Source organism: Cygnus olor, chromosome 18 (assembly GCF_009769625.2).
Source record: "Cygnus olor isolate bCygOlo1 chromosome 18, bCygOlo1.pri.v2, whole genome shotgun sequence".
Classification (NCBI taxonomy): Eukaryota; Metazoa; Chordata; class Aves; order Anseriformes; family Anatidae; genus Cygnus; species Cygnus olor.
In genome coordinates this window covers 9,436,807-9,462,275 of record NC_049186.1, presented here as the reverse complement: position 1 = coordinate 9,462,275, position 25,469 = coordinate 9,436,807, and the positions used below count along the sequence as shown (strand labels likewise).

The 25,469-nt window shown below is 41.9% G+C and overlaps 3 protein-coding genes and 1 long non-coding RNA gene across 13 annotated transcripts in view; 2 read left to right on the top strand and 2 right to left on the bottom strand.

The window, feature by feature from the left end:
* HELZ (helicase with zinc finger) overlaps positions 1 to 220 on the bottom strand; it is an 83,189-nt gene extending 82,969 nt beyond the window's left edge. For 2 of the 4 annotated variants that reach the window (XM_040530262.1, XM_040530263.1), the window contains exon 1: positions 128 to 195. Coding sequence is in view for 2 of the 4 variants with exons in the window: in XM_040530265.1 (XP_040386199.1) it covers positions 128 to 134 (7 nt within the window). In the remaining 2 variants the exon portion in view is untranslated. Of the gene's footprint in view, positions 1 to 127 lie in introns of all 4 variants that reach the window. The other 2 variants (XM_040530265.1, XM_040530264.1) reach the window with 2 other exon arrangements.
* A 169-nt stretch (positions 221 to 389) lies between these two features.
* LOC121056852 lies at positions 390 to 1,845 on the top strand. 3 transcript variants are annotated; one of them, XR_005813533.1, is made up of 3 exons: positions 390 to 532; positions 664 to 1,013; positions 1,157 to 1,845. It is a non-coding gene; the product is annotated as an uncharacterized LOC121056852 (long non-coding RNA). The 3 variants fall into 3 exon arrangements; XR_005813532.1 differs by having other exon boundaries at positions 664 to 1,282; positions 1,375 to 1,845; XR_005813531.1 differs by having other exon boundaries at positions 664 to 1,845.
* Positions 1,846 to 5,051: 3,206 nt separating this feature from the next.
* Positions 5,052 to 13,720, bottom strand: PSMD12 (proteasome 26S subunit, non-ATPase 12). Its single transcript, XM_040530268.1, has 11 exons — positions 13,537 to 13,720; positions 11,332 to 11,391; positions 10,979 to 11,107; positions 10,289 to 10,396; positions 9,264 to 9,368; positions 8,690 to 8,839; positions 8,399 to 8,533; positions 7,738 to 7,850; positions 7,187 to 7,361; positions 6,602 to 6,679; positions 5,052 to 5,471 (listed from the first exon to the last, which is right to left on the bottom strand). Exons 1-11 carry the CDS (start codon positions 13,642 to 13,644, stop codon positions 5,262 to 5,264), a joined length of 1,371 nt encoding a protein of 456 aa, XP_040386202.1. The 5' UTR covers positions 13,645 to 13,720; the 3' UTR covers positions 5,052 to 5,261.
* Positions 13,721 to 13,773: 53 nt separating this feature from the next.
* PITPNC1 (phosphatidylinositol transfer protein cytoplasmic 1) overlaps positions 13,774 to 25,469 on the top strand; it is an 87,990-nt gene continuing 76,294 nt past the window's right edge. The window contains exons 1-2 of one of the 5 annotated variants that reach the window (XM_040530271.1): positions 13,774 to 14,043; positions 14,815 to 14,871. In XM_040530271.1, the coding sequence (XP_040386205.1) occupies positions 13,990 to 14,043; positions 14,815 to 14,871 (111 nt within the window). In that variant the 5' untranslated portion in view covers positions 13,774 to 13,989. Of the gene's footprint in view, positions 14,044 to 14,814; positions 14,872 to 14,904; positions 16,318 to 16,632; positions 17,459 to 25,469 lie in introns of those variants that run through there. The other 4 variants (XM_040530275.1, XM_040530272.1, XM_040530273.1 and 1 more) reach the window with 4 other exon arrangements.

Genomic DNA, 25,469 nt, shown 5'->3' with positions numbered 1-25,469 from the left:
CCCGGCAGAGGGGCGGCGGGGGGGCATCTCCCCTCACGCAGCCCCCGGGGGCTCCCGGCGGCACCTCGAGGCCCGGCCCCGCCGGTCCCGGCCCCCGCGGGGGGCGGCTGGGGAAGTCCGGACTTACCTGTCATTACTTTCTACGCCATCTTGGATCCACTTGTCAACGGCCCCACAAAGCATTGTGGGAAAGCCCTCCCCCGGCGGCGGGGCCGGGCCGGGACTGGGACCGGGACTAGGACCGGGATTGGGGCCGGGATTAGGGCCGGCACCGGGACCGGGATTAGCGCCGGGGCCTCCGCCGCCCGCAGCGAGGCCTGGGGCCGCCGCCCACGGCTCTCCCCTCAGCCAGCCGCTGGAGTGAGGGGGCACCGCCGAGCTGGTAGCCGGGCGAGCGCCGTATTTTGTTTTTATCCCCCCTTCCTTTTATTTTTTCGTCCCCTTCCTTTTATTTTTTTGCCCCCTCCCCGGAGTCCTGCCTCGCTGCCTCCACACGCAGCAGCTGCCAGGCCCGGCGGGTCCCAGCCCTCAGGTAAGGGTACCGGGGCCTGCCGGTCAGCTGCGACACCACGTCCCCGGGGGGGAGAACAGCGGGGCACTCCCCGGGTTTCGGCTTTAAATTATTATAATTTAATTTTAATTTTGGCTCTTAAACTTGCACAGGCCACAGTTCGGTGCCCGAGTGCCCCGCACACAGCGTCGTGGTTGGAAACCTCCGTCTGGTTTTGCTGAAGGACCGGTGGCAGCGCGTCGCCAGCTGTGTGTGAATCCCCAAAACTGCTTTGCGTAACAGTTTTATTTTCACAGAGTAATCGTCCCTGGTAGCTGGGTTTTCAAAACGTTTGGCAATCAGTTCTTCATACCTACGCTGGGTTGCAAACTGGGTTTTTCAGGGCGTTCCTGGCCTGGAGGCCGCAGATGAGTGCCCCTCGCAGGGCCTTGGCCATCAGGAGTTAGGATAAATGGTGAAGAGAAGGTGGGGGAAAGCAGCTTTCTTCAGCGTGTTCAGAAAGGTCATCAAAAAAACCAGCACCCCAGTGTTTTTTAAAAAGCTCTTCCTTCTACTTTAATTAAAATAATTAGAAGATTCAGATCATTTTGGTATTGGATTTTCCTAAATACATTTATATTTAAATTTACATTTAACGCCTCCTAGCTCTTTGAAGAATAACCACCAGCCAAGCCTCTGATGCATTGCCACTGCAAGAAGATACTTGCGCCCAAGAGTATTTTCAATATTCATCAGCAATACGTTTATAAAGAGAGAGCTCCTTGCAAAAATGTAAATACAGAAGGAAATAAATTTGAAGAAGAAATCCTTTGCATTTGCAGCTCCAGACTTAAATCAATCCACTTTTCAATTCGACTTTACAGATATCGTTGACTGTTTCAGTGCCCTACTGAAGGCTGTGCCAGAGGGGAGCGTGGTTGGTCCCAGCCTCAACCCAGCAGACGCCATTTCAGGAGGACAAAACCTCTCCTGCGGAACCTGCCCTGAGCCATCTCTGCTGGTCTGCAGCAGCTGCCTACCTCAGACACCGGCCCCAGCGAGCCTAGATGGCATGCAGTGAGTTAAACATTTTTTTCCATGGGTGCTGTGCAGGCCAGGCAGTGCCCTGCAGCGAGGAAGAGGGTAGTTATGGTGAAACAGATAAAGGTGAAACCACATAACTTTGACTAGGCTGTTGAAGTGGAATTAGTGCTTTTATTTTGGAGGTTGGTTGTGTTCAAGTTGCTAGTGTACTTTTGTATTATAGATTATTTTTTTTCTGTTAGAAAACGCAAGGAAGGTTTCCTTAAAAAAAAAAAAAGTGGAAAATAGAATGACTTATATAAAAACTTCCATATACCCTCTGGAGTTCAGTTTGGGGTGATACAGAAAGATGCTGGGTTTATTTTTCACATAAGCTATCACTAACTTCTGAATCCCTTTTCAAAAAGCATCCCTTTATACAGTATTAGGAAAAAAAAAGTGTAGCTAGTGACTGAGTTGCGGGGGGAAAGATTTGTTCAGTGATGGACATCATTTTTCCTGCTTTTTGCTATCTCTGTTGTATTGAACTTCTCAGATTGAAAGCACTGAAAGGCAGACTGCTGGAAAAACAATTGCAACTCAGCACTGCCAAAACAGCCCATAAAGGAGCTGGGAAAAGATGATGGCAGCAGGGGAATCCCCAAACTCAGAAAAAGTGCCGCGTATAAAACAGCGTGGAGACTGTGACCCTACACCCACTGCTGGTTAGGATCTTGTTCCTTAAACCTCTTAGCCCCCATAAGAAGTAGGTTTTACTCTGTTTTGTGGACTGGTTAATTGTATTGCAGAAACCCTAAGTGGACATGCCAGAGGCTACAGAGAGAGCCAAGAGCTCTGAGGTGGGGTTGGCTGCCAAGCGCTATTTTGTTCAAGTACTACCACAGAGCCTGCAAGATTGGAGTAACTGCATTGTTTCCATGTGGTACCTACATTGTTTCCACGTGGTACCCCCTCTAGGCTCTTCCCTAGTCTTTTTACCAGATAGAAAGATGAGGACTGTTGATCCAAAACAAATTTAGGGTTCCAAGCATTCACGAACCTTGGAAATTTTGCTCAAGGTACAAATCATAGAGCAACTAGCCTGATGGATGAGATCTTGTATCCACAGGACCAAAATATAACTAAACTTCGGCTTCAGAGCCACTTCTGTTATAACAGCACAGGAGGCAGAGTATGCCACTAGCAAGCAGTCACACAATACACGGGAGGAAAGAGACTTCATGTGGCTTTTATTGACGTTTCAATACAATATTAAAGAATAATGCCAATATTAAAGGATAACTTAAGGAAATAAGCTTATAATATTAACTGCTATTGTAGATTTCTCTCCTTAGTGGGTATTATGTGGAAGTTGCCATTTTGGCTTGCAACCTCTGCAATCAAACACACCATTACAACTCTACAGGCTGAGTTGAGAAACTAGGTCTTCCCTCAGTGCAGGCTAGACACAGAAACAGATGTTATGTGCTGACTACTCATGTTTCCAGAACTGTCCTAAGTTCCTGGAATCCCCCTGTGCAATGCTCACTAATGACATTTCATGACAAGAGGAGAGTACTGGGCTTCTGCTGAGGAATGTGAGTTCTTGTAGTGGTTGCAGCACGCGCTTCTGCCCAAGAAGACCAGGAATGGTGGATCACATTTGAGTCTGGGAGCAAAAGAAAAGCAACAGTAGCAGCTGGAAATATCGGAAATGCCACAGTCACAATGGGGAGTCATGAGAAGGACAAAAACAATGAATCTCTGCTGAGCATCACGAGACTTGACAGGACTCAAATCCTCAGAAGTGCAGCAAGTGATATTTCTAGGGACTAATTATAACACTAGGATTTAAAAAAAAAATCCAACAAATGCAACAAAACCAAGTTCAATTCTACTTTTACACACTTTAAGATTCTGAAATATCTTTAGATCTGAAAACTACAGCTTCTTGATGGAAATTTATAGAGCTCAACCTCCAGGGGACTGCAAGGAAGCCCTGTACAGAAGGTACTAATACATCTAGTCTCCCTACCCTTAAGTCAGAATTCTGTAAGTCATGACTGCTCACAGGACTTCTCCCTATTCTGTGAAGCTAGGAGCCATGCCAAGGACCTTGGAGAATCTAGGCTCTTTGCCAAAAAGCATGAGTTTGAAAACCTGGGGCCACTTAGGGCTACTAGGCTCCCTGCCATGAAGCGAAGATCTGAGCAGAGTTCTGAAAGGTGTGGCACAAATTCTGGAAGAGTTGGAAACTTAGAAACCCCCACTTGCTTCAGGGCTAATGGAAAGCTGCTAGCCAAAAAGCCCTAGAGTTCTGGCTCTCCCATGAGCTGCACACTTGGAATCACAGCTATAGTTTAGTTTCTACATTTTCAAAACAAAACTATTTTAATTATTTCAAACTTAATGCTGCTGCTTTTTTTTTTCCCCTTTTTCCTCGGACTTTTGCTTTCCCAGGAAATTCAGAAAACCGATTTCCATTCTATGATAGAGTTCACTCCCGTTTCTGGGAAATGGCATTTCTTGAATTCCAATACAGAAAACTCATTTTTCAATCAGTTTCACTTGTGATGTCTAACTTCAGAATACAGGAAACACCATTACAATTAACATGTACAATTAATAAACACATAGTACATTCGGCACAGAATTGCCTCACTGACCCTGCAGCCTAACATGCCAGCAGATATCTTTCACCTCTGGAAAACAAAACAACAGGAGGTCTTTCTCAATAGAAGCTCCAGACTGATTGCAGTAAGAGATGCAACGTTTTTATTGTCCCAGCACACTAGATCTTTATATTTTTCTTTAACTCCCTCAGAAGCACCAACCGTGGGAAACTATCAGAAGTTACGTGGTTTACCCTCTGCCACAAACAAGTCAGTGGTAGACCTTAGGTTAGATAGCAACAGCAATGCTTCAGCTTATTAAACAATAAAGTAATCTGTTTCTAGGCAGTCATTAATGTCTGATTGTTAGACTGAAGAGTAGCGAGTTTTGATTCTCCAGCATGAAAATTCCCCTGGAATTCCTCCAGTGTCCTCTAATGAACAAATGATCTCAACTTTAATCTTACTACATAATTATCCAAGGATAATATTTCTTCAACACAGACTCCTTAAACACATACAATTTCTACGGTAAGGATATTCAAACTAATTCATTTTTGCCTTTGATCCACAAAATGAGAGTCTTAAGAAGCAAACAGCACTAAGGGGGTGTTGAGGGTACATTGAGGAGAGATGAATTACAAAGTTCAGATGAATGCAATGGTTTAATCCCATACTGTCATGATCAAACATATCCAATGCATTTTTTAAGAAGCTGGCAGGCCTTTATTTTGACCTCTGACGTAACGTTGTAATATTAACATCAGTTACCTCAGTGCATGCTACCGTTAAACCCTCGGCTTTTGTTTTATTTACAGTATGTCCTCTCAATCACAGTCTCAAAAATGAAAATAACCACAGAATCATGCATTAGACAGATACAGGTATAAATGGAAAAGAATAAATCACAAGACTGCTATTATACAGGCAATACAGTTTTATTATGTTCTTTCACCAATTGTAGCAAAAAAACAACTGAACAATCAAGGGAACTTAACTGTCAACAGGAATTATGTTCTAAATTTTAGTCCAGGAAGGTTTGACATGGAGAAAAAAAACATATACACACTGTAATAATAGTCTCTATTATGAAGATTTAATGCCTTCTTTAAAAGCACTGAGATTATTGAGGCACCTTACTGCAAGTTATGTATCATCTCCTCTTTGGCAATGAGATGCGTGGTTTTGTTAACTAGGGCCATTAGTGAGTTCAGCTTGTGAGACCAGTCATTCAGTATATTGTTTGGATCCTTAGGCCTCTGAAAATTGATAATTCCTGCAAGCCTGTCTACTTTAGCAAAGATGGTCTTATTAACTACTAGGTTAGACAGAAACTCCTCCGATTCCTGCAAAGACAAACAGCACTAAGTCAAGAAAATAGAATTTTCATCTTCAAAGCATCAGAATTCCTCCCAAACAGCATTAAAGCACAGGGAACAAGGTTGTCATTATACTTAAAGGAAATCTATCTGTAGTAATAATGTATTTAAAAAAACAACACAATACTTTAATATTACACATGGGCACAGCAAGCTACTAGCACCATCTATTCCCAAACTTTTTTTTCCTCATTTGATCTATATCTGATTATCTTTCATGAAATTAAAAGTTTAATGTACTACACCAACAGACTTTTACACTTTGGATTACTTGGCAACACAGTTATCAGACCAACCCTTCTGACAAGTAAGACAGGAAAATCCCTGTGAATTACAGGTGAGAAACCCTGTATCTTCAATCAAATTTAATCACTCATTGACAAGAGCTTTTTCCCACTGAAATATAAGATAAGAAGCTCCAACATTTAAATATGACCTTGAGCATAAATGAATTTTGAGCATCAGCTTTTGCCATATGGGCACACGCATCATGACATTCAGTTCTGTCTGGATTGAATAACTGTTTTTCAACTCCCATAAAGGCACGAAAATACATTCAGGGTGTTGCATTGAGTAGTAGGGACAAATTAATAAATATTTGGGCTAACATACTGCTATTCCCAACAGGCTTTTCCACTGCTTCTCTCATAACTAAAGTTCATTTAATGCTCTGTGTAAATCACTACAGCACACTGTGTTCTTCCTGGTAAAAGCTGAAATGCACTGGTAGCACAAATAGGGGAATAAAACTAAGGATGATGCCAGGAGAGCTGGAAAGATGATACAAAGGCAGATATATGCACAAGTAGCAACAGATACTATATCCATGAACATTCATAAACGCATGAGTATAAATCCTGAGAATTTTGTTCCAAGCAGAGTATTTCTACAATGCTATGTCTTTCTGCATTGTCTGTAAAACAATGCAATGGTGCTCTATGGCACTACTTTCAGAGCTTTTTAAGCTAAAAAGAGAAACCAAAAATTGAAATTAAAAGAGAATGTTACTCTGCTGAATACTTATACTTTTGCCACAGGCAAACACACACACATTTCTATTCCCTTTATGAAAGGAGTATAAGCAAGGCAACACTTACATCAACAGACAGATCAAGGAGCTGTGCCATTCTCTTCATTGTAATTCTGGTATAATATTTAGCCATTATTCTAATATTCTGGAATAAAAGTGTTCAGAGTAGAGGGTTATGTGCAAAAAATAATTGAAGCAGGCTGCAAAAATATAAAAGTCAATGTTAAAAGCAGATTAGGAGCTGTAGTGCTCTAATGGCAGTCCAGCATAAAGTATGTAAATGAGCTGTGGACCAACAGGTGCTTGTAATAGTCTCTGTGTGACAAATTATTAAGTAATGAAATCAACCAATTATTAACTTGATACAAAACAAGACTTAAGTTTTTGCTCTACTGACATTTGAATGCTAAATCTCATAATTTCAGCACAATGTGCTCTTTTTTTCTGGCCGTTGTGCCAAGTACCTATCTATAATATGCAGGTATGAACAAATAAAACATTGAAAAATGTAACATAATGGAAAATGCAACTTATCTGCTGCTTTCCTACATTAGAAGAAAACACCTTTGTAAACAAAGTACGTCAAGCAAAAAGTAATTTTAGTTCAGGCATAGCATACATAGATAATTCTTAAAGAATCCGCCATACTTACATGTTCCACAACTCTATTCTTTAAATCTTTCCATCTCTTTTCACCTTCCTCTGTACAGCCAAAAACATCTGTTGCAGGACTGTCAAGGGATCCTTCTCTCAATTCCTTCCCATATTCTTCAACTAGGGCAGTCCATCGCATCAATTCCATGGTGGTAAATAGTTTGAGGAGGTCTCTAAATGGTTTAGTAAAGTTTATTTATAATCCTTTACCAATAAGGCTTATTTCATGCTTAAGTAGATGAGCGAATTATCTTTAAATGTTTTCATTTTATTACCATTAACATTCATTGTTTTTCACAAGTACAATCTCATACTTCACACTATCGGGGGCAGCTAATGTCAGACAGTGTTTCTAATAATGATTTTTCTCTTACAGAAACATTTATTTTAACTTATAACTTGCACAATCATGAAAATTTTGCAGTATTTTTCATAGAGCATTAAATTCTGAAATGTTTACAGTAGACTCAGCATAAACAGATTTCACTTGCACAGCTACTGTAAGAAATGCTTTTTGCCTAAGAGTTGTATATTAGAAAGGGCACTTACTTATACTTCGGGATTTCTTCTAGCTTTTTGTCACTACTAATTCTGTGCACCAAATCAGATTGCTCATTGTCATAAGGTGAAAGAATAACGTAAAGAACAACGCTCTTCAGTGCCTGTTCAGTAGAAAAGAGTGAGGTTTTTTAATTAAACAGAAGGGTTGAAAACTACTCACAGAGCTTAGAATTTAACATGTAAAAGGGTTAAGCTAAGCATATTAAAAGTTAAATTGATGTAATCTTGTAGAAATGAACCTTCCTTCACAGTGATAAATTTAAATTGATACAGGTTAACTGAAATTTGAACATTTCAAATAAATACCTTAGAAATAATTTAATACCTAACATTTATATTGCATACACAACGGTATCACTTAGACTACTTGCAAAGCTGTTTTTAATTTCTGCACTTCTGCAAAACAGAACAGATAATCTCAAGATTTCAAAGACAATATAGTAAAAATGTTAGTTATAAATATTCTTTAGAAATCAACTTTATTATACTCGTTTTCAACTACGCAATTTGCTAAGATAGCCATTAAAAACAACAGACTTAAGAGCTATTTAATCTGTTGTAAATTCATCTGGTAATGAAATGCATATTTGTCACAGGAAAATACAGACATTTTGTATGTAGTGTTTTTGTTTTGTTTTGTTTTTTTTACCTGCTGCCACTTTTCACTCTCAGCTTGAATACATGGAGTATCATAAATGGCTCTGTAGTGCTTACAGATGGAGAGGTAGGAACCTTCATGTTGATCCAGCTGGATCATTAGGTTGTAGTATTTTAATTTTAGTTTCTGAAACAGTATCAAACAGTAAAATTAAAACAGCTCTATGAATCATGTAAATGAAATCCAAATGGATTCCAGAAAACAGAAGATTCAAATATACTTGGACCTGAAGAGAAGCATGTTAGATTAAAACAGGGGAAAACAAATCCTCCAACAACTTACTTCCGTGTTTTCTTCTTGAAAAAATTTAGTATTAATTTTTTTGCTGATAATTTGAGTCCGGATATAGTCTTTTACAGCTAGACAGAGCCTCATCTGCTCCAAGATAAATTCTACACGTTCTTTCTTTTCCATTGAGCCATAGGTTTCCACCTAAAATTAAAGTTTAACTGTTTAGTACTCTCAAAGTCAAATCATGTACAATAGAGAAGCATATGATTCACACACACACACACACACAAAAAAAACCAGCTATTCCAGAGCAAGTGAAAATGGAGAAAAGCTTACTCAATTTTGAATTATAGCCCCTACTCACATGAGAAAAATTCACTAACACTAAACTCACTGCAATACTTAGCGAATTTAAATTTGTCTTCCAAATGGGAAATACTCCATGCAATTTAACCACTAGACTAACAAAAGCAGTTAAAACGGAATTACACTTTCACTCATAACAGTTAATCTCATTCCAGACATTTCTGCAGATGTACCTGATTATATTTCTAAACAATAATCTATGATCTGTCAGTATTAACTTTTTATAACCGATGCAATTTTGAGTTGCACGGCAAGTTACCTGCAATTCTTGGAGAATAGAGGCAGCCTCTTTCACTTCACCGTTCTGCTCCTTTATTGTTGCAAGTGTCTTTGTCAGACGAGCACGTTCAATTTCCACATATATCTGAAATCAGAATTAGCAATTTAAATATTGGAATTTTCTAAAGAAGAGCGTAAACTCTAAGACCACAACCCTCCTAAGACATACAGTTGATGTTTGCATACAAGTAATTAATTTCACGTGTGGACATTACTATATTGATACTGTCCACGAAATACAGATGAAGTATAACGGATGGGTTACACACTGGAAGTATTTGGACCAAATTAATATAAAAAATGTATAAATTTCTCCACCATTCTTTACACAAACATAAAAGGATCTGCAATGCAAATTAAATATGTCTGGCAAAATATATTGAAAGAGGTATGAAGTGAAGACAGTAATGGTTAATACGTACTAAGTATTAATGCAATAATTTGCATTATTTCATGCACTCCTAACCATCTATAAGGCAAAAATATTTGATCACTAACAATTTAGACTAACTTGAACAGGCAAAAATGGAACAGTAATTCAAATGTGCTTTAATCCAGATTTTATTTTTTTTAAACCAAAGGATTATTTCAGAAAATAATTAACTTGGTATACTGCTTTGATATCACCGTGGGTTACTGTAATTGTATGTAACACTTTGCTAAATGCAAAAGAAATTAATTTAAACTGCCCATTTCTCTAACAAATTTGAATATATAACACTTTAAAAAGTGAAAAATAAATGGCACTTTTTATTAATAATAGATCCAAATATCTACTTCGTAGAAATATAAGCATTGTTTCGGCAAGTCATTTAAATATGAAATCTGGAAAATATTTGCAGTCTTTCTGGGAAAGAAAATGCACTATTTTCATTCCCACGTTAAAAATATACTTTTGCTCTTATTTGAACAAGATTAAAAATAATGTTAAGAAGCTACGCTTGTAAAGAAGGTGAGCATTTTTATTCTACCTTTTAGACATTCAGTCTTAAAACAAAATCTTACTTTTCCTTCTGTAACCATACGCAACGTGTCAATTAAGCGCAGTTTGACTGGTAAGTCTGTGATGTCTTCAACGTAAGTGCAGCACTGCTGGACCATTTTAGCAACTGCCTAGTACAGTAACAGACAAGAAAAATATTTTTAGATTTCTCAAAGGCATTCAAATAATAACACTCAAAGATAAGTACTAAATAAACACAAAGCACAATACACTTTGTAACTTCTTAAATGCAAGTGCTTCCAGCTATCTTGATAGCTGATTTCTCAGACAGAACTGAATTCCAGAGTATGACAGTTTCAAAAGCAAGCATGTAAAGTATACCCCTTATTTCATCACAATAAATCACAGTAACTATTAATGTATACCACATGTGAACATGAAAAATTAAGAATATGTCTATGACTTAGACTAAGACTGTACAGACGAGCTACTGTCTGAAAGCACTGTCATGCAAAAAAGCCACAGCTGTGTTGTCAAGAATGGCAAGATGGACCACATGGAGCTCAGGTACAAAGTGAAGACAGATTAATTCCGGACATGAGTTTCATTATTGGTATTCGTATGTCTACAAAAATATGTCAGCAGAAGCTAACTACAGTGTATTCAGGCAGGTGCTGGAAAGTCAGAAAAGTCTCTGCACGCAAGGAGGAACCAGATATATATAACATAGCTCCAAATACAATTTTATTCACCTGTTTTAACTGACTTCTTCTCTTTGACAGAAGAATAATATTTTCATTAAGAGCATCCCAGTCTTTAGCTTCATAACACATTTTCACTATAGCCACTAAGATCCGCGATGTGGAAACCATGTCAGATGCCTGTAACAAACAAACAGCACGTTAGTGATGGGATGAACAGCCTGCACACCTCTATCACTTGCACTTCCACGATACAAAGATTAAAAATCTATCACGTCTAGCCTCACTGGTAAGAACAACAAAAGAGAAAGACTGATACCCCAACCCCCTTCACGACTTTAATGCAATGGGACATGGGCTGTAGGCCAGCCCAGCAGACATGCTGCATGCCACATGCTACTTACCGTTCGTGTTTGTTTCTCCAAGGAGAGCAGGTTTTCGATTACTTCTTGCAGTCTCCCCTCCTAATACAACAGAATAAAAGAGTAAAAGAATTATCACCACGATTGAAGAATACAGGTCAGCTTAAATTGAGGGTAGCTCCAATTCTTATATAAGTAAAAAAACACAGACTAGCCTGTGCACTGATTTTTATGTATTTTGTGTTTTTTTTTCTGTTTAAAAAAGAAAAAAAAAAAAAAAGAAAAAAGACACATGCACAGCCCTAACATTAAATATGTGGCTAAATGCAGAGATTAGAAACTAGAAAGGTACCGGTTTTGCCTAACACAAGCTAGAAGTTGTCTGTCTAGAGGAAGAAACCTAGCAAGTTGCAGACAGGTTTGGTTAGCTCATGCTCACTAAGCTAGATGTAAGACTGATTTCTTTCCTAACCAAAACAAAGCTCTAAGTGAGAACAGATATGCAAGCAGATACCTTTGCAAAAAAAAAAACCCTGTTACTTTAATCCATATTCATCACATCTTAGTAACAGCGTATTACAGAAAACATGAACTACACACCTTACAGTCCAGGCATGGAATTACCATAGTCCTGCTTTTGGGGGTTTGAGAACTATATTGGCCTTTTTCAGAGAGAATTAGCTACCATAAAGTTCTCTTAGTCCTAGACTGTAATTCCTAGCAAGTATCTCATGAAAAAATGTTTATATGGGAGAATTTATAACAGCCCACGGCAACTTTGGGACAGCAAAATGTTTAGAAACTAGGAGATTAATGACAAAAGAGAGAAAAGGAAAATTTGCTTCTATTTTTGCAGTAAAATTTGCAGTACCGAATGCTACTGAAATTCTTGCAAACTCTACAGTGGTTTGTCAGGAATGTGGTCGGACTGCCACAGAATTCTGTGGCAGTGAAACGCAGCCATGGTGCCCATAGTTATGCAGAGCTCTGCTGGTGGGATAAAACAGCTGGGCCTACTCTCCATGCAATTCTGTCAGACAGCATAAGATGCAGTTTACCTATCTTCAGGCTACTGCCTTTAAAATCCTACAACACTTTACATTCCAACGTGTCTCTGACAACACACATGGATCTCGCAGAGCACTGGCAGCGTGTAAGGAATCCGATGCCATCCTACTGGAACAGGACACAAGAGCAAGTCCCACCTGACTGTTCTGAGGTTTGAGACGTGTAAATCTCTAGCCTACCTAGCAGGGCCGCAATGAAACCTCAAGATACGATACACCACGTGCACGATTCCCTCTGAGACCCCATCAGCAACACACTGTGGCTGTGTGCGCATCCATGTGTGCTCAGCGGGCTGTCCCTCAGCACCCTGCCATGGCTCTGGCCCCCCACTCCAGTCTTTTGGGGCACGGACATAACTGAGTGACATGGGTGCAAAGAGCTGCCTGCCCAACCTGACACTGGCCCAATTACACCAAGACATCGCTGGCGCACAGCAGGATGAGCAAGCAGCTGCCATGCGCCTGTCACGCCACGCTGCAGGCAGAAAGTGGCAGCGGGGAAAAGCCCCGTCCCTGCGGCGCACCAGCCCCATCCCTTTGCCTCACTGACGAGGCTTCAGCCAGACATCTGCTCTCATCTCCCCCTGCTGCACGTTGACAGCCAAGTGCTGAAGTGGTGCCTGCTTCTCGCAGATAACCAGCGGCAAAACTAGAGGGAACAGCCTCAGGTTGTGCCAGGGGAGGTTGAGGTTGGAATTAGGAGACATTTCTTCTCAGAAGAGCGGTCAGGCGTTGGGACGGGTTCCCCAGGGAGGTGGTGGCGTCACCATCCCTGGGAGTGTTCAAGGAAAGGCTGGATGTCGTGCTTGGGGACATGGTTCAGTGGGTGACATTGGGGGTAGGGGGATGCTTGGACCAGACGACCTGGGAGCTCTCTGCCAACCCTGATGACTCTCAGATTTTAGGGTCCTCGGATTCTCCCCTGCCCCAAGGAGCGCCGGACCCCTCAGCACAGGGCCGGGGGGCGAGAGGCGGCTGCTGCGGCTGCACCCCCTGCCCTGCCTGCCCCTGCCCCTGCCCCTGCCTGTCCCTGTCCCTGTCCCTGTCTCTGTCTCTGTCTCTGCCCCTGTCCCTGTCCCCGTGGCCCCGCCGGGCCGCAGCCCGAGCGCGGCCTAGCCCGCCCCGCGCCATGACTCAGCCCATCTTCACCGGCCGCCTTCCTCCCGCTCCCCTCGCGCACCTGCGCCAGCCGCTCGCACTCGGGAAGCCGCTGGTCCACCGTCGCGCTGTAATCCACCTCCATTTTGACGATGCGGCCGTCGGCCCGCTCCGCGCCGCCCTCCGCCATGGCCCCGGCCCCGCTGCGCGGCCCCCGCCAACACTCACCGGAAGCGGGCGGGCGCCGCGCGCAGGCACGGCCGGGGCAGCCCGGCGGAAGGCCCCCGCTCCCCGTGCTGCGCCGCGCAGGCACCGCCGCGGACAGCCCCGGCCGCCGCAGGCCCCCTGGCGCGTGGCCGCCCGGCGCCTCAGTGCCCCAGGTGGGGCTCGGGGGGTGAGGGGGTTCCGTCACTGCGGGCGTCCCCACAAACTTCTAAGTGGTTGTTAATAAATTACTGCATGGGAAATGCTCGTCAGTGAAAGCACTCTGTCTCCGAGCATTGCTTAAAGCTCCCAGAAAAAAACATAAGTTGTCATGAAATTGCAGTCGGTGTTACGTGCTGTAACAAAACCTTCATGTGGCAAAGAGGTACTGAGGAAAACTGCTTGAACCTTCTATCTAAAGAATTAAGGCTTGGTTACTATATCGGCTGTACTGGTGTAAGGTCAGGGTAACTCAACTGAGAAATTCAGAGCCACGATATTATATTTTGTGAGAGAACTTGATATATGCTTTCCAATTAGCAAGGGGAAAATGAAGCTACAGCACAGGCTGTGGACTTTGCATCGCTTTCTGTTTGAATTCAAACATTTTATCCATTATCCTTAATCATTTTTAGTTATTACTTGACCTAAGTATCGAAAATACGTGCATGTATCACAGACTTTGTTATTTACTAAATCTAACCATTTAGAATTTTTACAGAGCTTTGGCCATTCATTTAGAATTGTAAAATGTCATTCTTTCAGTTCTTTGTAACATGAGTATGATTCTGCAGTTGATGGATAGGGAGCGATGGCTTTCAGGGAAGTTAAAAGGCAGATGCTAATCTCATTGAACATCCAGACACAGTAGTTCTGGTTCAGAGAGTGAGTAAAAGATGAATAGAAGTAATGCACACTGCGGCTGTTATCTTCTCTTAACTGCATGGGTATGATGGAAGATGAGGATGCAGCTTTTCATCCAGTGTAGACTTCCTGAATGGCTCAAATATATATATATATATTTTAAATTAAAAGCTCTTAGTAAAATACATGAAGAACTAGTTTGACTTTTACAGACTTTTTATTAGGAATTGACATTTTAGTGACACAAGTCCACCCATGCATTAATATGCTTGCATTGTTTTTTTCCCCCTAGGTCAGAAATGAAAGATGGGTGATTTTTCCAACTGATCACAGAAAGCATGTTGCAGAGGTAAGAGCAACAATTTCTGACGATTCACAGAAAATAACCAAAATTCAGGCAGGCATGCTTAGCAGAAGCTTCCTGGCTAGCTAGAGCTAGAAGTTTCCTCTCTCAGCACGTCCCCTAAAAAGCATTCGATGAGCATGCTTTTTACACAGGCCCGGGACAGCAGTCATATTTCGGAGTTGTAAAGGTTATTGCTAGGGTCACTGTTTTTTTCTCCATGTGTATGTGCAGACAGCACAAGAATGAGCTGTGTTTGTGGCCGTAAGTCTGGGGTGATTTAAGAATGTTTTGCAGTGGGTATGGAAAGTAATTTTCATTTCCATTTTATTTAGTGATCGAGTAGCATCTAGGTCGTATGCAAAGCAGTTCAAATTTTTACAGCATTTTTCAGCAGAAATCCAGGTGACTTTTTTTTCCCAATTAATGCAGCCAGTAACAAATCACTTAAAATTGCAGTAATTGTTTTGGATCTGAATTTGGATCTCTCTCATTTGTAGGTAATATTGCAGTTACTGCCTTGTTTGGGCTATTTTTCATAGAAGTTTCATGAATATTACTGCCAACACTATGAATTATAGCTACAGGTTGGATATATATAAATGGCTGTTGTCAGATTTGAAATAGAAGACTCATTAACTGCATTGTTCATACTTCAGTTGAAAATCCGGGCTATTAGCAGAGCTCCCAGATTTTCTCTTTCTTTGTGTAGGTGTTTGTACTTCACCACAAAGTCAGGGTGTGTGAAATATTGTGCCGTTAATGGGATGGAACAGAAAAGCAATATTGTTAGCTCCAGGAGATGGCACTGTGTCCTCTCTGGGCTAAAAATTGTGTACATCGCTTTGAAACGTACATTTGGAACCAATGAGGGGTTTTGCTCGTTCATGTTATGAAACACATTTCATTGTAGACCCAAATTCATGTTTAACTGTCCCAAATATGGTATTTCATCACTTCTGTCTTTGCAACTAAATGAGTTCTAAATGCTGGTGTCTTCTTCCGTTATCTATACAGCGCTTTATGTTTTAATATTGCAGTCACAGCGCTGCTCTGCAATACGTGCTCTATAGCCATTTGCTTATAGGAGAAACAGAGATACAAATGGTTTATGATTTACACACAGTTATGTAAGAGTTCAGGTTTCTCAGCTAGTTTCAGAATTTGGTTTGCGTGCATATCAGGTTGAAATTTAATAATTCTTATATTTCTCTGAAAGAAATACAATAAAAAGCAAGCACATCAAAAAAAAAAAAAAAAAAGTAACTAATTTGGAAAGGGAAAGAAAGGCCCCCCGATGGTCCTGGCGTTGTTACTCAACGAGGAAGGAGGTGGTTTTTCGCCGAACTCCGTGCGTGGCGTTTGAAAGCAAGCAGCCGACACGAAACCCACTTTTATTTGCGTTGCAAAATCCGCCGCCCGATAGCGAGGCGCTGACCAGAGGGGAAATGGGTGAGGCCTCCACATCCTGCGCTCGCCTCTCGCCGTGCCCTGCAGCCGGCGGTCCCCTCGTAACGGGGAGGCGGCCGGGGCGGGGGGGGGGGGGGGCTGCGGCTCTGCGCGGTGCCACGGAGCGCCCCAAAGGGGGCACCGCTGCCGTACCCCGGGGGGGCACCGCCGGGAGACCCCCGCGGGGTCCAGCCCGGCCCCTCCGGGTTGTTTAAAGCCTTCCGAGAGGCGGCTGCTGCCCGGAACCCCCCTGGTTCCCCCCCCCGTTCTCCCCGGTCCCCCCCGCCGGTTCTCCCCAGACCCCCCCGATTCTCCCCGGACACCTCCTCCGGTTCTCCCCGGTCTGCCCCCGGTCCTCCCCTGTTCGCCCCCGGTCCCCCCCCTCCTCATTCCCCCCGGTCCCCCCGCCCTCCTTCCTGCCGAGCCGTGATGTCAGCCCCGCCGGGGCCGCCGCTGCAGCCGCTCCGTGCCCCCGGCTCCAGCCCCAGCCCCGGCTCCAGCCCCAGCCCCGGCCCCAGCCGCTCCTCGCCGCCGGCTCGCATCGGATCGGCTCGCACCGCACCGCCTCCCCCCTCCAGCATCCCTCCCCTTCCCTCGGCCCAGCGGTGAGCAGCGGGGAGCCGCCTTCGGAAGCGTTATAAAGAGCCTTTGTCTGGCACCGCAGCCTCCCCGCCGCCTTTTGGGGCTCCTCCGGGCTTTTCGGAGCCCCGGGCGTGCGTTGGCGGAGCCGCCAGGGGCTGCCGCTCTCGCACGCTTCCGACGGATGGCTCTGAGTGTGCGGCGGCGCCCGGGGTTGGGGTTCTTTGTACACAGCCCTGCGTGCGTGTGGGAAATTCACATGATCGCAGCCTGAAGGAGGAAGGGCTGCGAGAGAGGAGCGCTCCTGTCGGTTTTGCTTCTGCCGCTCTTGCTTCTCGCCCGGTCAGCCCTCCTGGATGGTCGCCTTACTCTCCTGCGGACACACTGCCAAGCGCGCCCAGAGAAAAGAGGCTTGATTTTTTTTTTTTTATATATATATATTTTTTTTGGCGTGATCACCGTGCAGAAATAACCACTTTTCTCCCAGTTTGCCGGTGCGCACCGAGGCAGCAGGAATATGCTCATGAAGGAGTACCGGATCTGCATGCCTCTGACAGTTGAGGAGGTAAGCTCCGCCGCTGCTGGCGGCCAGGCTCTCACCCACCCGGGCTTTGCTCTTCCAAGGCAAGTTGAGGTCGCGTCTGTTTTACCGAGTGGTTTTCCTTCGCGTAACAAACTTGGTCGTATGATTGGCGGGAGAGGCGTGTTGTTATTGCAAAATAAAGGAATCCCGCAGGAACGGAGGTAAGTGAAGCGTATCGAAAGCTTTGTGGCGCCCAGGTGTTTGAAAGATCTTGCAGCCAGACCTTTAAGAAGAACCTTAAGCATATTGGCAAGGGAACGCTTCGTGCTGAAATCCCGTGCCTCGTAAAGCGTTTGTCCAAAACCCAGATTCTAAAAATATCTTCACCTTTGCTTAAAATATCCTCGCAGATGGGACTGGCCTGAAACTCTGGCACAGGTAGCCTAGCTAGCGGTAATTTCCTAGTAAAACTTTTTTTTGTCGTGTAAAGAAACAACTGAAAGTCAAACTGCTTTTTGTCCCCATCCTAACGCCCGCGTTAGGGGTTAGGCGTTAGGCGTGTGACCTGCCAGCTTGCTGCCTTAGGACAGCAGCACCCCCCCGCGATGCCCGTGCCGCCTACTCGCATGTGCCCACAGACGGCGGGGCCCGCGGGCGCAGCAGGCAGCGGAAGGCCCGGCCGTGCTCTGTCGCCTGTCGCCGACATGGTGCCGGGCAGCGGCCCCCGAGGGCAGGCGCTTGGCGGGGCAGCGCCGCGCTCCCGGAGCCCCCCGAGCGCGCCGCCGCCAGGGGGCGCCCTGGCCCCGCCCCCTCTGTGATGGCCCCGCCCCCTCGGTCCTGGCCACGCCCCTCGCGCTGCTTCGCGCGGGCGCGGGAAAGCTGCGGTGGATGGAGTCGGTGGTGGTGGTTAGCACAGGCACAGCCCCCTGACCCCGTATTTGTAAGCAAATCCATTTATTTTGCAGACTAGGTCCTGGGTTTTGTTTAAATGCCCACGAGCAAGGGCGTCGCTGCGTGGTGTGGTTTTCCTCCTCTCCGTGTGTGCAGAGGGCTCCTCACTAGTGCTGCACAGCGGTTGTTTGGACCCTCTGACTGTCCCTGTCTTCGGATAGGGTGAATTAACAGCTCCTTAAAACTGAGAATTTAAACCCCAAATTGTGACCAGCCTGCTTGTGCTTCTCCTGGGAGCAGGACCCAAAAGCACCACTTACGTGTAGGTAAATAGGCAATATTCTGAATTCCAGCATTTGTCCAACCAAGTTATAAAACACAATGCGATGCTGGATGGTGTTTGTTCAATACATAGTTTTACTTGGTTTTGGTGTTATTGTAGCATAGACAATGCTTTATCCAAACCGGTTCCCGATGCCCTTAGGCTACCACACTTAGTTAATAGCATTTAATTATGTCATCAGAAGGGAACAGATCTAATTTATTTTGAAAAATTCTTGTTAAACAAGATTTCTAGATAGAGAAAAGTTAAAAAATCTCCCTACACAGGAATGGCTGATGTGCAGTGAGGCAAAAGGTGTTGGAAGCCTCTCGTTCTTGAGAACGTTTACAGAATTAGCAAAGATGCTCATGTATCTTGTAGGTTCTTTTATGTTGAATCATCCATCTAATCTAAGAGCTGCAGCTGAGATGACTTTGAGGAACCTAGGATGTGTCTGGTATTTAGCATGAATTTCATTATTAATTGTAAAACAAATAGGGACAAAACTTTAAAATTGTCAGACTTTTTTTGGTATTATTTATGTACTAAAACTGTCCTGCACTGTATTTCTCACAGTGGTGCATTTTTGTGACGTCTCCTACAGTCTCTGAAGGTGTTACCTTATTTGACCTCTAGTTTCATACTGACTGCCAATAATATATATTTTTGGGACTGTGCAGGTGAAGCGTTATGCAGCCCTCAGGAGAGCATCTAGGGGCAGTGCTTGCCCTTCAGAAGCCATTTTGGTTCTGAGAGGCCCAAACTGCCTTTTGCAAGGTACTAAGTCACTCTGAAGTTAAGTGAGATTTGGTGGAAATAAAGGTTATGCTTTTTCTCACAGGATTGGCAAGTTAGGCCCTGATCTGCAGTGGCACCTAGGTACCTAGCTTGTAGTGGAGTCAAGCACCTAAGTATTCTTGAGGTTGTAGGTTTCAACAGGTATGTAAAAAATGCAGTTGTTACTTACGCAGCTGCTTGGCTTCCCTCCTTGTGCTGCCTTCCTTACTTGGGCTTTACAACTCTGTTTTTTCTTCTGTTTGAAAATTCTGGCTTTTGGCCTGTGCACCTTACACATGCGTTCAAAAGCACTTCTTTGAACAGCTTTCTTTTTTAGCACTGACTTACTGGTTATCCATAAATAGAAGGTATTCCTTCTTTAGTTGGTAGCGTTATGTTGTCACCAAAACTGGAGTGGTTTCCTGTGCCATTTCTGTGAAAATCATCAGATGATGTAGACAGGAATTTCTGTACAGCTGGTTTTCCTTAGCTACTGCAGGGACTTCTTGGGGCGTTCTTTCATCGATTCCCCTATTAGATAAGATGCTCAAATATTAATGGAAGCCTTGTTTGTTTACCTTTCAGCTTGGATGTCAAGTGCTTTCTTGACAATAAAATATTTCCTAAGAAATGTTGATCGCTGACTTAACTCTTCCTGTGTATTTTATGCTAGGATACAGGAGGCAGTGGTGCATCTTAGAATCTATGATTTTATTTTGTTCCTCATCCATGAGCACCAAGGACAGGTTGCTTCAAGAGCGCTTGCTGAGATGCTGTGGCACCACGCTATAGTACTTATTCAAGGCTGAGGTATACTCATTAAACTGCATTTTTATTGACAGTTCTTTAGGGCTGTTACATATATATATTGTTACAAGCTGCCCAATTAGCCTTGAAATAATTTGAGAAAGGAAATGTCATGTTAACTTCTAAGCAAAATAATAACAACTGCTGGAAGAACTTTGCAAATTAGGTCAGAATATAGCTGTTGCTTGAGTAAACCAATAAGATTGCCGATTAGAAGTCACACTGTACCTCATTTGTGATATTTCTGGGAGGCATGCGTGCAAATTCAGTCCTTTTTGTTAAAACTGAGACCTCATTAATTACAAAAAGACATTCATTTTCATAAATACATAAAGCAAGTATGTATTATGTATTTTCATCATACATGAAGCAAGTAAAATCTATTGCACTAATTGCTTAGGATATGTTGCAATCTTCAGCCAAGCTGCAATTAATAAATGAGCCTGCCTCTTGATTATTTTTCTTCTTACAGTTTCATTTATTAGTTCATTCTTACAAATAGTTCCATCATACGAGAGAATCTTGTAATAGGCTACATTGTGTTTTTCTAAAATATCATCTGTTGAAAACACATTCTTAAGCAAGTGAAGAGAGCGCCAAGCAATTGAAAAGAGCTGAGATGCCAAAAAATTCTTAGTCTCATGTCTCATTGCAAGTCGTAATTCCATCGTACTTTTCTTCACGGGAAGGATTATATGTGGGTTTTTTTTTGTGCTTTAGAGCTACTTTTATGTGAAAATGTAGAACAAATCTGAGAGGTTAGCATCTTACTGAACTTTTATTTTAGAAGAGATGAAGTACAGTTGAGTTGATGATGTGTGTGGAAAGTGATATTCTTTAGAGGAGTAGGTGGAAAGACATTTTTGCTGGATGCTGTTGAAAATGGAGTTGCTACTGCTGTAAAATGCTAATAAAGATGCAAAGCTAGCTTGCATGTATTTTAAAGCTGAATATAAAATAAACGGTAGTCATAAGGTTTTTTTCTTGAAAATGGGGATGACTATCAATGTTTCTGTTAGTTCAGCACTATGTATGTATGGCTAGTATCTAAACTAAGATCAAAACAAACAAACAAAAACACCCAGAAAGGTTCTCCTTTCCTTTGTTCTTTATCTCAACAAAGATTATCTCTGCTGAAGCTGGTGGAATTGCTCCCATTCTATGCTTTAAATAAAAGCTAAGGCTCATCTGTGGGGGAGCACTGCCTGAATGAGCTATGCAGGAACAGCTGTATTGTCATAAATACAAACAAGCAGAGACCTGCAAAGGGTTCTTAAATGTACATCATGATTTACAACAAAAAGCCTTTCAACATTAACAAATTCTGGCATTAGAGGTGTTGTGATTACTCCTTTAACAAACATATCCAATGTTTTAGCTCGTTTCAAAATTTCAAACATTATGAATTTTCCCAGTGTGGATTATTTACATAAAATTATTTCAGCAACATGTGTGTAAACACTATTTGTATTTTCTCAATCTTGTGTACGTTTCTTTTTTGAGAGATTTCGTAGTCTACTGTTTTGTGCACAAATGGTACTTGTTAGAGCATGCTTTATTCAGAGATTTAAAGCTCAATGAAAGCATTTGAGAAAGTACTTTTATGCCCTGAGAGTTGCAGGTGTTACGATATTTGGACGTAACTATATGTATGTATAATAGAAAAACCCTAAGTACAGTATAAAGTGTAAAACATTTTCTCAAACTAGTTATCTATTGCAGGACAAACTATGTATACTCATCCTGCAGTTAATACAGGCAGATTATATATTGGTCAATCATGCATTTTTTAAATTTTTTTCCTGCTATAACCAAAGAACATATTTTCAGGAATATGCAAATATGTGGAACATCTGAAAAAGCAGTACGTTGGTTGTAAGGAAGAGAACTATGAACAAGCATGAGGTGAAGCAGCTTTTCAAACATGGTTCACTTTTAATTACTTGTAAATCAAATAGCTGGACCATGACGTGACCATGGCCTCTGCCTAAAAGGTTAATCTGGCAATTCTGAGCCAATGTTGTCCAGCAAAAATGAAGGCTTATTGTGCAATTTCATTCTAATTTAAACTATAAACAGATGGAATACATCTATAGTCTTACACTGATTCCTTTAAAAGATAATCAAAGTGCTATGAGAAGCAAAGGACTTTCTACTCTAGTTAATCATTCGTTCTGGATGTGCCTTACAAGAACACCAGATTTTTTACCTTCTCTTCACGATTAATACTGGGGGTGCACCAGTACATTTGTCTGAGGACTAGGGTTAATTATTGATCTAGAAAAGCTCTCAACCCCACTATGAACATCTCTCACTCTTCAAAAGAAGACCTTGTGTAAGGCTCTCTGCAGCAAACAGATCTGCTTTGGGCGCAGCCACGGCTCCTCACATCATCAGGCCTTCATGTGACCTTAAACTGACCCAAAAACTTAGGGGTTGGGGGGGATCATCCCAACAGCATAACAGATGATACGGGAAGAAGTAGTGAGCTTCTAGTACCAAACAAGACCAGCTATTTCATTTTCTTTTGACACAGTCGAGTTGCAAGAATGAACAGTTGAAAGTGAGAACTGCGTTTTGACATGGGAAAAAACAAGTACCTTGCTTTCGCTTGGCCTTCCTCTTCTAGCTGTAGTCACCTTCAGAGCTATGAGAGCAGGGCAGGGCAGGTGTCAAATCTGCACTGAGCTCTGCTGCAAAATAGGAGACCGAAAATAACAAGTTTTCTCCTTCACTCACGTTTGCACATTGCAGTACAACTCTGTGAAAGAAACAAGAAAACCTTTGTTCTTAAAGTTTCAGTGTAAATCATTAAAAACTCCTTCAGTGGAAAGGATCAGATATTCCTCAAGGAACTCCAAACTCTGACATACATCTCTCTTCATCTCTGTTGCTCTCTCTGTCTCTCCTTGTCAACACTTGTTTTCTCCACGGGGTGTGTGTGTGTGTATATATATATATTTATATATATATACAAATATATATATATCTCAAATAATGCTGCATGTTTGATTTGGTGGTTTTGTTGGCAAAATATAGGGCCAAGTTTTGCAATTCTCTTAAAAGAAAATGCAGCTCGATAGTGTTTTAGGGCATTTTCTAGCTAAAGCACTATGATGTTATCAAGAACTTCCATGAAGTGTGTTTGTCTTTGAACCATAATGTAGATTTGGAAACTAAGGAACAGGGAGGGAAAGGCACAGATCATCAATACTGACTTTTAAAACTCAGTGCTTTCTGTTTTTTTTATTATTCTTTGTTTTCTGGGATGAACTTCCAGTTGCTGAGGGCATGGAGTTCTTGTAAGAGTTGATGCAAACTTTAAAGGATCAGCACTTTTGAGGCTGCTTTTGTTTGTGTACCTAATAATGAACATAGATACTTGTATTAGCATCTTGAAGTTTGATAACTCTGGTATGTCAAACACATCTTCCCTTAGTCCAGCGTGTTTAACTTCCTCATCTGTCTAAATGTAAGTTTAGAAATCATATTTATACCAATCTTCACGTGCTTTTTGACTGACTGCACATGTTAAAAATGTTAGGAGATTTATAGCCCTTAAAATGTATAAAGCCCTCTAGATTATAGGAAGAGAAAGATCTCTGTAATAAGCAGGAAAGGTGAAAAATTCTATTTTCCTTCATGAGTATTCAGTTTGATCTGATAGGCATTTATATTGTTTAAATCTGCTAGAGATCATGTTCCTTTGAACGAAAGACTGCCTAGTCAGGTAACGAAAAACCCACAGCATATAAGGATGATTCATTTACAGTATTCTACTTTGTGCCTAGTAGACTGACAAGTATGTTCCCCAGGCTGTCCTCACAGAACCGACTCAGTATGGATGCTGAAATGTATGCAGGCTTTCCATCCTGAATGTCTAACGCACAAGCAACCATTAAATACTGTAAGGATGGAGGTAGATAATATACGATCTATCTCGAAATATACTCAATAACTGTGGGTGACAAATAATTCTATGTATCCTTGCTCACAGAAAACTTCTTTATTATTTACATTTTTAAAATCAATTTTTCATATATTTCATCCTTTTCTTCTTTGGTTCATAGAGCATCTGTCATGACCAGCAATTTATTTTGTAACACTTGATGCCTTGATCCCAAAATGAAGAAAAATGGCATTTCACACAAATTTGCTATGACAACTCTCACAGTGAAGTGAAGTCTTACTAACTTTGCATAGACATACTGTGCAAAGTCTGCATGTGTCTAGAAAATAAGGAGAAAGGTGCTCCCAAGGATTGCTGACTAGGTTTAAAAAGCAATGAAGTAGAGGTAATTTAGATTTCATGTTGGCTTAGCTGATGGATTTATAGTCTGTAGGTGGGAGAAACTAGACTTGAACTTAACTTGCTTTTATATATAATGCTTTTAGTCTAGCCTTAGTCTTGTTTATCTCCTTCTCAGTTCATCTTCTATTCCCAATTTTGGTTATAAGTGATCAGCCAATTTTGAATCCTTGGATATGTATTAAAATACTATTTTTGTTTTTGTAATGTATAATGCAGAGTGCTGAATTGTAGGAATGACATTTTAATGGCTTTTCTTGGAAAAATTTCTCTATCTTCCATCTTTTCCTGTTTGTGGTCAGAAAATGCTGAAGCAGTTTTGGATTCTATTAGTATTGTATTTGTATGGTTCTAATGCTGGCTTTACAGTGCACACTCTTAGCTTTTGCGTATACTTGTGCAAATACTTAATTTAGAGCAAAAATAGTCATGTCCTGAGTCACATGCATAAATGTTTGTAGATTGGGTTTATGAAAAAATTGTTCGTATGCTCACCAGAAAATTCATGGTTGCTATTTAGGAGCATCTACGTGTCTGTTCTAAGATTAGTCTTGCCTAAGTGATTAAGGAATACTTAGGCTCTGTGGGAATTGTTTTCTGTGAGCATGCTGAGTATGCTTTATTTTCCATTTCATCACACTAAATGTCATATTAGGTTTAATGTGCTGCCCGATTAATGACAACGTTTAACTTTTTTTTCAGTAAAAATGTTATTACAATGCATGACAAAATAATTATGTGATAATGACACTCCAGTATAACACACACTGTTGCTCAATTGCTTGATTAACAGTCATTCACTGATGTCAGAAAAACAACTAATTGTGGAATATGTTTTCAGCTTTTTGCTCTCGTTTTATATAAAAGTTACTTAAAAATATAAAAATAACCTTTTGTGGTAGTGTCACCATGTTACTTGAAAGGCTATCAACGTGTGCTGTGGATCA